The 13,877-nt window shown below is 46.2% G+C and overlaps 1 protein-coding gene across 10 annotated transcripts in view; it reads right to left on the minus strand.

Moving 5' to 3' along the window:
• The window catches only part of NEO1 (neogenin 1), a 170,196-nt gene that overhangs the window by 52,818 nt on the left and 103,501 nt on the right, over positions 1 to 13,877 (minus strand). For all 10 annotated transcript variants that reach the window (XM_085588559.1, XM_077785860.2, XM_077785859.2 and 7 more), the window contains exons 6-7: positions 10,687 to 10,841; positions 9,813 to 9,933 (exon numbers count right to left, since the gene is read on the minus strand). In XM_085588559.1, coding sequence (XP_085444685.1) covers positions 9,813 to 9,933; positions 10,687 to 10,841 — 276 coding nt within the window. The remainder of the gene's footprint in view (positions 1 to 9,812; positions 9,934 to 10,686; positions 10,842 to 13,877) is intronic.

Consider the following 13,877-nt stretch of genomic DNA (forward strand, 5'->3'; position numbering starts at 1 on the left):
TAGTCAAAATTGTCCTTATTTCTCCAAGCCCTTTAAAAAACTTATTTAAGCTAATTTTTAACAGCTTATTTAATTGCTTGTTTCTTAACACATATCTACCACACTGTTTTCCTTTCATTTAGGTTTATACCTACACAATTAATATTTTTTAAGAGAGAGATCCCCTCAACCCCCTTTTCCTCTTTTAGTCTATAACCACCTACAAAGCAGCACTGTTAGGTGTGATACAGGATATTTTATTAATTTTCACTGGATTTCTCTGCTAAAGGCCACAGCTACTTGCTGCCCACCTCATACTCACCCATTTTTACAGAACTAGAGGAGTACCAAGGTATTTGGGAATCTTATCAACTCTTAATTAAGACTTCTTCTCTTTCTATTTTTAAACTGGTATTGTTCACTCATTCCCTCATGTTTCTAATTCTAACAGAAAAAGTGAACCCTGTGAGTATTTTTAGAATACAACTGCTTTTCCCAGCTCAGAGGCTTGGGAATTTGGGGTGCATTTCCCAACACACAAGAATCGAAGGTTATTCCCCCAAAGTTACATGATGGAGTTCATAGCAAGAGATGCAATATTTAAATCTGGATCTGCTGTGGTCACTGACCACTGTTAAAAATGCCCAAGAAAAAAGTTTTGAAAGCAGTTTATAAATGTAAATTGGTGCTGAAGAAGGGCCAAGATGGAATGTCCATCCCCAGTCAGCTGTGACCTGGATCCAGGCATGACTTTCCTCCCTCTTTCTTTTCCTTCAACACCTCCAGTGCTGACATGTGACCAGGAAAACCACACAGAATCCATCTGTCCTTTAAAGACTCTGGATCCACAATTATGAGTTTGTTTTTGGGGAGAAGAAAGATGATGGGAGAGGGGAAACAACCAGGGAAAAAGAATCCCCCACTCCAGGCTGTTCTATCCCAGTGAGAACAGTGACATCTTACAGCTGGCTTCAATATGGAAATGCACATTATTAAAAATTACATTTCTTTGTTGAATTTATGGCATTTCCTTAGGGAATAAACCCCATGAGCCCATGCAGGTTATCCTGTCAGTAAGTACCAGGGGCTTCTCCCAGCTCCAGATCTTCATCCACATGAGTCCTGTTAGCCACTCAGCCCAAGTGAAAGCCAATCCTGTCCCTTCTCTCCAAATGGCATTCAGCTGCCTCTGCTATTCCTGTATAATTTAGCAACTCTGAAATATAAGCAACCAATTAAGACCAACCCCATGTGTTTGTTCTTCCCGCTGGTGTGAGACTGACAAAATCTGATCTTTTCCTTTCCAACATGAGCCTGGGATCAATTACAAATTAAGGGTGTTTCTGTCAATCTTCAGAGCCCTGGATATGAGGAATAAAGGCAGAGGAAATGCCTTTGGTAGTCATGACGGATATCAAACTACAGCTAATCCTGCCCTTCCACTCATCCAGGGATGGAAAAAGCAAAGCCACTCAAAACAACAGCCCTCGTGATCCACTCCTGATTATTTGTATTTTTCCCCTCTAAGCAGGAGCCAGAGCCAGGCAGAGGAGCCATTACCACTGCTTTGTTCCCAGGAAAATGCACTCCTGACATGACATCACCCAGCCAAGCTGCCAGGAATATAGAAAATATGAGGATAAACATAATTGGAATGGGTGGATTTCAGTGCTGTTGAGGGAGGTGTATTTGGTGTTAATAATCAGCCTTTCCGGTGGCCAAGAGACTTTTATTGGACTGAGAAACTCTCTCAGGAATTCAGGATTAGCCAGAAGTGATAAAATGGACTCAGAGCTTTCCATACACATCCTACCTCACTGCACTTCTGCAGTGGGACGATAAATATGGAATAATACAGGTGGAGGACAGCAAACTCGTATTAATGTGTGCTGTGTATTTCTCATAGAACACGGAAGGTTTTTGCTCCTACAGGCCCTTGCTCCTCCTCCACTGAACATTCCTTACCTATCACTCCTTTTCCAACGTGACATGGCATTTCTTCAAGCTCCTTCTAGCCATCAAGACTCCTGGTGAAAACCAAAATTCAAGGTGCCAGTGTTTCCAAGCACAGGCAGCATCCCCACAACCCTTTATTTAAGGGCCCAGACTGAAGTCAGGGCACCCAAACCTGTAGAAATTCCATCAGGAGGTTCTCACTTCTCTGCCAAGCCAACTGTAAATACAGCCATAAAACAAGAAATGAAAACTAATAAGCACAATATAAATGCTGTTCTGCCTCCCTGCGATTCACGGCGCGCTGGCAAACATTAATCTACTCCTAATTTAATCTAAATTAGAGCAATTTATTCAAAGCCTGTGCCAGCTTTAAACATGAATAGGCTACTGAGAACTGCTTGGCTCCCGTTTCATCAAGTAAAACGTTCAAGAAGTTTGGGATGTAGGGTGGTTTAATCAGTTCTGCTTCTCAATAAGACTATATATTAGCAGGGCCTATAAAGAGGGAATAAATAAAGATCATTTATTAAACAGGAATTGAGTCGAGAAATGAAACTGACTGAATTCAAACAGCTCCCAGGCCATTTTGAACAGACATGCAGCCATGAGAAACACAAATGCTGCCTTTCCCTGAGGAATAATAGCTAAGTAATGTAAATTAAAATCAAAATTAAACCCAAACCCCCCACTCTTTCAGCACTAAAGAGGAGCACACACTGCTGTGTTTACAGAAAATTAGCACTGGAGTGTACACAACCGGTACAAAACATTCTCTGAGTTTGGCTTTGGCTGTGACTGTTTGAAGTCAGTTTGTGATTTCAGATGCTGTTTATGTTCCTGAAGCACAGCTCTCCAAATGAGGCTTCCAAGCTGTTCCTGCTCCATCCATCTGATGCTGGGTGGATGCTGGAGGGCTGGGATGGAGGCAGGGACTTCAGGAATGCTCCCGGCTCCGTGGAGCCCCGGCACTGCCAGGAGTTCTTAAATGTTCCCCATGTGCAGCTTGGAATTTGACATTTGCTGCTTTTAAAGCTTTTTTGGGGACAAACTCGAATCCTGTGAGTGGAAAGCCTCAGGGATATGTGGATATAAAATAGACAGAAGCAGGGAGGAAGCTCCCACTGGCTCTGATGATGCTCAACCCACAGGATTTTCCATTCTCTGACTTTCAGATCTTCCCACTCCACCAGAGCAGAGTTCTTCCCCATGTCCCCAGTGCAGCAGAGCCAGGTGCCCTGAGCCCAGAGCTGCTCTCCCAGAACCATGGGCTGCTTTGAGCTGCTTGAACATCAGTTTCACCCCAGGTCCACTGCCATCTCCCACCCCCAAAATCCACACTTCATTCCTTTGAGTGCTTTTTCCTCTTGACAGAAAATGAGGATTTTGGTCTGCAAGGCTTTGCAGTCTTTCTGCTCAATTTTCATCTATTTCTTCCCTGGTGGATGCTGAGACTCCTGAAAGCCAATCCTGGAAACCACAGGGACCTCTTCCCATTTTCCCTCATTAAGACATGCAAAATTGGCCAAGGCAGAAAGAACATGAGAATATTTCTGTCTGAGAGAAGAAACAGGAGACCCTGCAGAGGAACACCCAGAGTCCTCCTTTACTGCTCTTTGAATAAGAACAACATATTTTCATCTTGCTCTGGCATTTCATTCACAACACCCTGCAGATTTTTCAAGTACTTCTGGAGTCTCCAAGAACTCCATAGAATTCCATGAACTGAGAATGCCTTCATTCAAAATACGTAACTAAAAAATACTGTAAAGCATCACCTCTATGAGAGAGCCAGCCTGAGAAGGTACATTTGGTATCTGTGAAAACATCCAAAATAGGTCTTGAGGTGACCTGAGAGGAGTCTGCCTCAGGGCTTGAACCAGGCAAGGCCTATTTATGGGATTTTTTACACATGGCAAATACCCAAATGTAGAACTGAGTTTTTCAAAGCAGAGTACAGTTGGCCTGTTAGTGCCAACTTTTGCATTTCTTTTAGTAGGAGCCAAAACTTGTCAACAAGAACTTCTATTTGCCTCCTAAAGCAGCATAATGAAGCTTACAATTCTGGAAAACACAGAGTATTTCATCTATCCTGTCTGAAATAAGGCTTTTGACATTGCCTTTAAAATCCAGCTATAGCCGGGAACCTTTTCAGTCAGGTCAGGGGAGCTGAAATGGCCTCTGTGTGAGGAATGGGAATCTCCAAGTCAGCCTGAAGTGACTCCAAACAGTCCAGTCCCATCTGCAGTGCAGAAATGACAGATTTTCAGCACAATCTCAACTGAAATGTGCTGGCTTTGGGAAACTTGGATCAGAATCCTGATGTTCTCCATCTCTGTGGGGCTCAGAGAAGCCCCCAGCCCACCCAGCTCCTTTCAGTGCTCCAAGCCTGCCCACAGCTCATGGCCAAACCCTGGCAGGGAGGTACCAACACTAAATGGAATTGCTTATGCAGCAACAGGCCTGGACAAAGCTCAATTGCTTAAAAAATGCACCCATTTAGGGCAAGAAATGATGTCTTTAAAACCCTCCAAGTTAGGATCCATGGAATGCAAGTCAGCAGAGGAACTGAGATCATGCAGTGGTGTCAGACTTCAATTAAACATGGTTTGTGATGCCAGACTGCCACCAGCACTTGTGCTTCTCCCAAGGAGAGCAGCAGGAAACACATCCCATGGAATTGTCAGATTTGGCCATTCCATGCAGAGCACCAGCACCAAGAGGGTCCATCCCTCACGGTGTGTCAGGAGCACAGAACAGGTCTGGGGGCTCACCTGAACCCCAGCTGGAGCAGGGTCACCTTCAGGCAGGCTGCTCAGGGCCTTGTCCAGGTGTGCCTCGAGTATCTCCTGAGAGCAGAGATTCCCAGACCTCCCTGGGCAGCCTGTTGGACTGCAGCTCCTTCCCTGTGAAGCTGCTTTCTCTGATCAAATTCCTTTGCTTGCAGCTTTTCCCTGTCCTCACCACCTGCCCTGTGTCTCCATTCCTGTCTGAGCAGTAACAGGGGGTCCAGGATGAATCAAACTCAGCACATCCAGTCCATCACACGATGGTTCTCCACACACCCCATCATCCAGTCTGGATTTCCCCAGTTTAGCTTCAGGGAAACCCTCGGAGACAGCACCAAAGGCCTGGCTAAAGGCAAAGCAACCAAAATCTGCTTCTCTCAACCACAGGCCCAACCATTTTATGTCAGAAGGCCACAGTTTGCCTTTGGCAAATCCATGCTGATGTTCCCCATCATCATCCCTCTCATGTACCCATAGCATGGCCTCCAGGGGGATTAGCTCCATAACCTTCCCTGAAAAGGTTCCAGCTCCAGCTGAGCTTTGTCTTTCCTACATCCCTACAATTCCAGGCAATTTGCTGCCTTTGATTCCAGATTCCCTGGGCTTTTACTTTGTGCTGGAGCCCAGTTGGCAGTTCCTTCTTTATCCCTCCTGGTCTCCTGGACACACTCTCAACCCCTGCCCTGGAGCAGACCATTGCTGTGCTTTGGTCCTTCAGGATCAAATGCTTTGCCTCTTGTTAACACAGTCTCCTATGGAAACCTACAAAAATATCCCAAACAAGCCAAAGCCTCCTGCCTGGAAGCTGAAGGCTGGAATTCTCAGCTCCACTTGCCAGCCAGACACAGGCAATGAATTCCAGCCTGCTCTGGAAACTCTGTGTCCTGCCTGTCACACCTGGAGCTGCCACCCAGCACCCACACGAGCACCAGGGCTGTGGTAAAAATCTCCATCTCCTCCCTGCCCTGCAGGACCCAGTCTCCAGCAGACACACACTGCTGTCCTTCCATCCACTGATCCCTGTGCCATTGCTCCTGGCTGCCTCATCACCCTGTCCAAAGTGAGGAAACACTGGAATCAGCCTTTGAGGGTGACCCAATTCCCTGTCCTACCTCCCTGAAGAAGCTGCACCCATCCCGTGGAGCCATCCCCAGATGACTCTGTGATCCCAAAGCCTGTACAGCTACAGCTACACACAGATTTCTAATTTCTCCTCCCTGCTTCCCATGCTGGGAACAATTAATCACATGCAGGATACCCTTGCTTGGACAGAGACCTTTTTCCATGAAAAAACTGAGCTTAAAGAAACTGATAGTTCCATTACAAACAATCCTGACATGGCTCCTGCAGCACAGTATCCACCTCATTCACTCTGAGATCTCACTCCTGTACAAATCACAACACAGTGAAAAAACCCAATTTTGTAGTATAAAAGTACAAAAGCCTCACAAAGCACCTCCCTTCAGTTGTGAAGGTGACACAGTGCCTCTGAAAGGATGGTTTGAAATTGTTCTCCCATAACACAGCATATTTGTTTACAGTCCAGGGCCGTGCTTTCCACAGTGTTCAGGCATCACTCCTGTTTTTCCCTGGTGCCTGAGTACTCGTCAATGCCTTTCACACAGGGTGACAGGGAACCATCTGCCTCCCTCCTCCTACTTGTTGCCACCTGTTCTTTTCCCAGTCCCCACATGGCAGCGTGAGCAGGGCCAGATTCCCTGGACAAGGCTGGGTTACAGCACCAAGAAACCCCAAATGCCTCCGTTACCCCTGAGGGTCTCACCCACCACACACGAAAATGCTGTGAAAGTGATGACAAGGAATGGCTCTGCTCTAATTAAGTGTATCTGCTCCATAACTGGGACATTCAGGGGCTGAGCAATGAGGGTTGGAAGTGAAGCTAGCTGGGTTTGTGTAAAAAAGGGGGAGGAGAGATTTGAGGCTGCTGAGAAAGGCATTCCCAAAGTAGGATGGAGATTCTGGGATAGGCAGGAGTCCTCCGTGGGGGCATCTGCAGGACATCAAACCACTCATCTCTTCATCAAGGAGGCAAAGAGAGAAGCATTGAGACTCAGAAGTCCAAGTGCAGGACAATGAGATCATTAAGGAACTTCCTTCTTTTAGGGAGAATTCCTAAATTCTTCCTGAATGGCAGAGCAGGCAGCAGAGCCACTCCAGTGAAATTCTGAAAGGCACAGAGCACCCAGGGGCAGTATCTGAGGAACAGGGACACAGCTTCAAATCCCAAAGTGGTTGAATAACACATGAGAGGCTTTTCAAGTCCCTTGCAGAATTCTACACCTCATGTTCAGTACAGGGATAAAGAGGATTTAACTCAAGACTATTGGCCCAAATGTTCCTCCCTCTTCTATCCTTCCAACCTTCTCAATTACAAACACTTGTCCTAAAAGCCTCAGCTCTCAATACCATGGTTCTTTCATATACTCCTGAAAAAGCAAGGGCTGTGGTTTCTGTATGGCCAATCCTTTTCCAGGTGCAAACCTTTCTAAACTTATTAACCGAATTACCAAAGTTTAGAGGAAAAGCCACTCAAGAAGCCTTTCAGTTCTGTGCTTTAACATTTTCCAGAAATAACTTTCCAAGCTACCCAGAACTCACCCCAAACACCAAAAAGCCCAGCCTAAAATGTTGTCTGATGGATGATATTATCAAGCTCATTGTAGGAGATGAGAGTCACAGATAGACTTTATACAGGTTTCTGTGGGGCTGTGCAGAAGGTGAATCACCAAATTCCTGCTCTCTCCCAGTCAGAAATCTGCCCAAACAGAGACAAGCCTCCCTTTGTAGCAGATGAATGTTTTGCCCTCACTGCATTTCAAACTTACACTGCCTTCCAGGAGCACAAAGCACAGATGTGGGACTTCACTTGGATGAGTGGCCTCCCTGAGAAACTCCCCAGGGCTTCCACTTTCTCATTTGCATTTAGCTCATTCAAGATCACTTTGATAAGCAAAAGGGCTAATGAGAAATGGTTTGTAAATAACCAGATGTTTGCCAATTCCAGCAGGAAGGAGAAAACAGAACAGCACGGGAAGGGAAATGCAGCTAACCGGGAAGAACTTTGACGAACACTTAATCAACATTTTTCTCACTGAAGTTACTTTTCAAATTGGTAAAGTTGGCATTTCTCATCAGCAGCTATGAAATAATTAAAAAAAAAAAAGCTTTCTGAATTAATGATTGAAATGTTCAGAGTCATTTCTGTTCAAATGAGGGGTTTGAATTTTCATACCAAGCCAGCTGCCACTACTGCATGTGATACCTTCTCCCTCTTTCCCAGAACAGTTTCCTTCTCCACTGCTCATGGATTGAGAGAAGGCATTTTAAACCCCAATATCCGTATTTCCTCCACCTGTGATTGAGTTTTCACATATCACACTCATTCCTCATGGCACTGCCCACCACAGCCCCCTGCAGAGCACAGCTGCACTCAGGTGTGTTCCATGGGGGTGTCCCACTGCTGGAGAACAGCATCTCAACGGCCCCAGAGTTCAGGGACACGGCCTCGGGTGTGTCTCTACACCCACAGTGAGACTCCAGCACTGCAGCCCAAATCCTCTGGCAGCATGCAAAAGAGAAAGGACATCATGAGCAAAGTCCTGGAGCACGGCAGGGTGAGGTGCCGGAGCAGGAAGGAGAAACCACTGGACAAACAGCAGGGGAGGGGAAGGAAGAGGAGGGAGACCACAGGAACTCCAATAACAACAGTGAGACTCATTTACAAACCACTACTGGGAGCTGGGTGCAAGCACGGGCTTGGGCAGGGCTCCCAGAGCCAAGGCCATTCATTATTCAGTGTTTTAAACGTGGAGAATGTGCAATATTGCTTGTGCTGGAAGGGGCTGCAAACCACTCAGGTGATTCATGCACAGAGCAGAAATTAAATTACTTTTAATAATTTTTCTGGCAATCTGATGACAGCAGGGCAGTGCTGGATGCAGACTCCTGACACTGCTCCGTGGCATTAAAGCTCCTGACTGCAGGAGAGGGCACCCTGCATTCCCCAAATCACTGTGGGGGGTACCTGTGGCTCTTCAGCCAGCAGTGAAACACACCCAGATCCAAAGAGGAATCCAGAGGAAGCAGCAAGTGCACAGCTACTCTACAAAACAACTGGAACATAAGCAGGAAATCTCTCCTTATGGCTCATTCCTAAATTTACTCTGCCCACTGGACACCAAACCCAGGGACAGCAGATTCACACCTGTTCAAGGTGTGAAATTCCATCAAACCTCCAGCCATGTTTCTCCTAAATCCTCTCCAAATGAGAAAAAAATTAGAATTTAAAACAATCCTTCTCCAAAAAAGACAACACAAAACTCCCCCTCAGTATAGTTTTAGTATTTTCTTGTCTGACTTGTCACCCTTCATCCTCTGTCATTTTCTTCCCTGGGCTCTTAGAAATTATTTTTCAGAACTCTGTGACCTGAAAGAGGAAAACAACCTGATGCCTTAGTGATGATACTTGCAGTATCTCTATTTTGGGGTCTTCAGTCATAACACCAATTGTTCTGCTTTGCCACCCCAACCATTCAATGCAGGGCACTGTATGGGGAGCACTGACAGGAGAGCCACTGGTTGGAGCACAGGGACAAATATTTACCTTAAACTGCAGCTGTAAACCACCAGATGTGCAGCTGCAGTTTGCAGGAATGACAAAGCTCACTATTTTTTACACTAATAGCAGAAAAAAGCTTCTGACACTTAAATGACTTTGATATAAAATGTTTGGGGTGATTTGGGGTGTGCTCCATAAGTGCTTCTTTTCCAGGTTTGTGATTTTAGTGACTGTTTTCATTTTGGCTATTCTGCTATTGCTTGTAAACCTCAGCATGCAACATTTCTGACCAAGTTTTATTAATGCACCAAATATTATTCCAAATACAGGATGGATCCTGTAGAATTCCTTAAATTTTCCCCACTAAGTGTACAGAAAACAACACTGGATCACCCACAGGATTTTTTAAAAATCACCCTGCTCTGAGTTATTGACAGAACCCACCATGTGGAAAGGTCCCTTGGAAAGGTCCCTCCCCACTTCTGGCTCTCTGCTGTCACAGTTTATCTTACCAAGGTCAAGAATGATCAGCTGGGCTCCAGCCTGTGCATTTCCAACATCGTTTTCTGCAATGCACTGATAGAATCCTTCATCAGACTTCACCAGCCCCAAAACTTGCAGGTTATGTTCTTTCTGAGGAGCAAAGGGAAAAAACAACACTTAGAAATGGGCTGCAATTACCAAAGCAATGGTGTCAGCAGGACAGAAGAAACTTCTGACAGCAACTGGGGAAAGTGTGTTTGGAGCTCCCAGATCTCACTTCCCTTGCACTGAATCCTCATGTTCTGGTGGTTCAAAAAGCAGCAGAAGCTCTCATTAATGGCAATAATTTTCTAGCATCACAGAGCACTGGCAAATCCTAATGTTTCCCCAGCTGTTCTGGTGGTACTTTGGACCCTGACTGAACCTCACAGCTCTACAAGCCAGGTACACCCAATTACACAGCCATTCATTCCTCAGCCATATCTCAATAATGCCTTTCACTGCATCTAAAATCTCCCTGTAGAAGCATCCCTGTGCCAAACTCTCCATCCACAGCTCAGTTACATTTCTATTTCAGCTCCTGCTAGAAATTGGAATTTTAATGGGGCACAGACTGCAGCACACGCAGCCAGTGGTCGTGGTGAGCTTGTACTTTGACAGTGCATTTTGCCACCCTGTGTGCCCGAGTCTGCTGGAAAGCCCAAGCTATAAAGACATCAACTCTTACAATGTAAGCAATGTACATTAAAGGGATTCAAGAAACCATTTCTCCTCCAGGCCCCAAACATCAGTAGGACAAAAGCAGGAAGCAGGTTCCATAGAAGAACCCAATTTCCAGGACTGTGTGCAGGACAACTGCCAGACCAACAGCCTGAAAACGTGCCGGATGGCCAGAGCACTCACCACAATTTTGAAGTAGTCACTGGGAATCACCACGTCCCCGTTTTTGACCCACTTGACTGTCGGCGTTGGCTTCCCGGTCACCTCGCACTCGAACACGATGTCCATGGACTCGTGGGCGTAGATGTTCGCAGGGCGCTTCAGGAACGTGGGGGGAACTTCATGGGGAGAGGAACAAACACAAGAAGATGATGTTACAGCCAGAGAAAGAGACCTGACAGTCCCACACACAGCCAGCTCGGCACCAAGAGATGGACTGGGCATGGACTGGGCACTTGGGAATGAGGGGCAGGAATTTGCAGCTCAGCTTTGACAGACACCGACACCAGCTGGGAGTTCCTCTAGAACCACTTCTGGGCCATCCTGGTCCAGTACAAGGTGTCACGACACCGACACCAGCTGGGAGTTCCTCTAGAACCACCTCTGGGCCAGCCTGGTCCAGTGGAAGGTGTCACGACACTGACTCCAGCTGGGAGTTCCTCTAGAACCACTTTTGGGCCAGCCTGGTCCAGTGGAAGGTGTCACGACACTGACACCAGCTGGGAGTTCCTCTAGAACCACTTTTGGGCCATCCTGCTCCAGTACAAGGTGTCACGACACTGACTCCAGCTGGGAGTTCCTCTAGAACCACTTTTGGGCCAGCCTGCTCCAGTGGAAGGTGTCACTGCCCACAGCAAAGGGCTGGGAATGACAGGATCTCTAAGGTCCCCTCCAACTCAACCCATCCTTGGATCCAGCCAATTGGGAATGACCTCTTGAGACCACATGAAAGAAGAAATGGAACTGAGGTGTATAAACTGCAAAGTTAAACCTCAGGGGGTTCGAATCAATACGAAAACAAAAGCTACAATTATATCAAAAAGTACTTTTAAAAATGAATGGACACAAAACGGGAAGGAACTGAGGTTATCAAACAGAGAGTGCTGCACTGAGCCCAGGAGTTTCTCCTCTGGCCTGTGGAAGCCAGGGAAATGGGATGTCCAGGAGCAGCCAGGCGCCTTTGTACCACCGTGATGACATTTCATGGGTATATAGGAGAGCTGTGTATCTATAACACAGCAGAGCAGAAGCTGAACATAAATTCCATGAAGAACAGAAGTTCTTCACTTACAACATGCACCAAAGGTGCTACTCTGGGTCTTGGCTGCCTTCTGTATGCGCTGAAGTCCCCAGAGTGAGATCAATTCCATCAAATATATTTAAAATCACACAAACTCTGAATGCAGATTTTTTTGGGGACACCAGCCCCAAGTGACCAGTGCACAGACAAGTCACAGTTTCTCCCACAGGAGCCTCCAGCTGCATCCAGGGCCTCTGCACTCATCTGGCTCAGCAGCACCAAGCCCTGCAGGCACTTACTCCTTGAGTATCCTCTTCAGAGAACACCCATCCGTTGATTTGTGTTTATTATGCTCCCAGCACAGGGCAATTCTCTTACTTGTGTTGGCAGCTTGGATTGCTGGAGTTCCAGGAAAGCCCAAAGCAGCCTTTTGCCCTTTAATATTTAGCAAAGAAAGTCAATATGGAAGGGCCACGGGATTAAGACAAACAATTTACACACTTGGCCTCTCAATGGGGTTTATTTGGTGCTGTGGATAAGGAATCCTAGGTCATGTTTCCTCTGAAATGATCCAAAAGGTTTCTAAGGTGGATTTAATACTTTTAAAAACAGCTGGAGGCAAGCAGCTCCCCCAGCCCCCCTTATGCTTTGGATTATAAATGAATAAAGAGAACATTAATAAATGGAAATACTTTAGAGTAAGAAGGTGGTTTACCTCTCAGGTAAGGGTGCAAACCCACACAAAAACATACATTCACTGCTCTAACTCTCACACAGGAGCAAAAAGCTGGATGGGGCCGAGCCCAGCTGCCTGTGCATTCAGACATCCCTTTCGTACCAACTTCCCAGAAATTTACCAAACACACCATAAATTCCACCTTAAAAAGGTTTCAGATATTTCTGTGCTTACCCTCTGACGGCTGCTACCACCACACACAACTCTGACATTTAAAAACTCTCTTCTGAATTTATTTGCCACCAAATTGCTGTAATTTATTCTCTATGAAAATTATTTTTATCCCTCCCTGGTATTTATCCTCAGCACTGTTATTTATTACAAGCTGTGCTCCCTCCCTTCCCCTAACCCAGCCTTATTTTGGGTGGTTCAAGCAGTCGTGTTTGCTCTGCTCTGCTGTGACAATTCCTCACACCCCCCTGGACGTGCTCCAGCCTGAATCCATCTCCGGAGCCTGTGGAGTTTCAATCATTTACATGGAATTTCAGCTGTGTCTCAGCAGTGCCTTGAAAAATGGCATAAATGTCATGGCAGCACTGCAGCAAATCCCTCACCCAACCCATCGCTCTGCCTCTGCCCTTCCCACATGCATCATCCCCTGCCAGCCTGGGACAATCATTGCCTGCTCATCGTTAGCCCTTTTTAACTAATGACTCATTTTGTTCAGCCTGCCTGATCAATAGTTTATGTTCTCATTTCCCTTCCATCTCTGTCTCCGGCTGTATTCGCACGCACGATCGATTCCTGCAGTGCTTGCAGAGTCGAAAAAAGGGAATACAAGAATTGGGAAAGTTGTTTTTCCATGAATGTACAATGCTTCCATTTCCAAAACATTCATTACAGGTGAGTTTGAATTCCTTAGCCACACATTATTCTTGTCAGAAGAACACACAGAGACACAAGCCAACAGCAGCGACTGTTAAAAGCACAAAAACTTCCGTGAAAAACTCATCAGGGAATCTCAGCCTGGTTGGGGCTGGACAGTTCCTGGAAGATCATTTCATCCCACCCCTGCCATGGGCAGGGACCTTCCACTGTCCCAGGCTGCTCCAAGCCCTGTCCAGCCTGAACTTGGCACTGCCAGAGATCCAGGGGCAGCCACAGCTGCTCTGGGCACCCTGTGCCAGGGCTGCCCACCCCAACAGGGAAGAACTGAATGCCCAAACTGTACCACAGCAAAGTTCTGACTCTGAGTTCCCCACTAGTGTTTAACTTGTAATGAAGACATTTGGAAAGAACTCAAATATCTTTGGCAACTGATATTGCTCCAATTTGGGACATCATCCAGAAAAAGGCATTACTTTTGAATCGTAAGAAGCAGGATTTTTTTGACACAATAATGGAAGTTGAAGTAGATACTCTCCTACCTACTCTCAATTACTTTTGATTTAGGAGATT

The sequence above is a fragment of the Lonchura striata genome, chromosome 10, assembly GCF_050655825.1.
Source record: "Lonchura striata isolate lonStrDom1 chromosome 10, ASM5065582v1, whole genome shotgun sequence".
In the NCBI taxonomy this organism is placed as follows: Eukaryota; Metazoa; Chordata; class Aves; order Passeriformes; family Estrildidae; genus Lonchura; species Lonchura striata.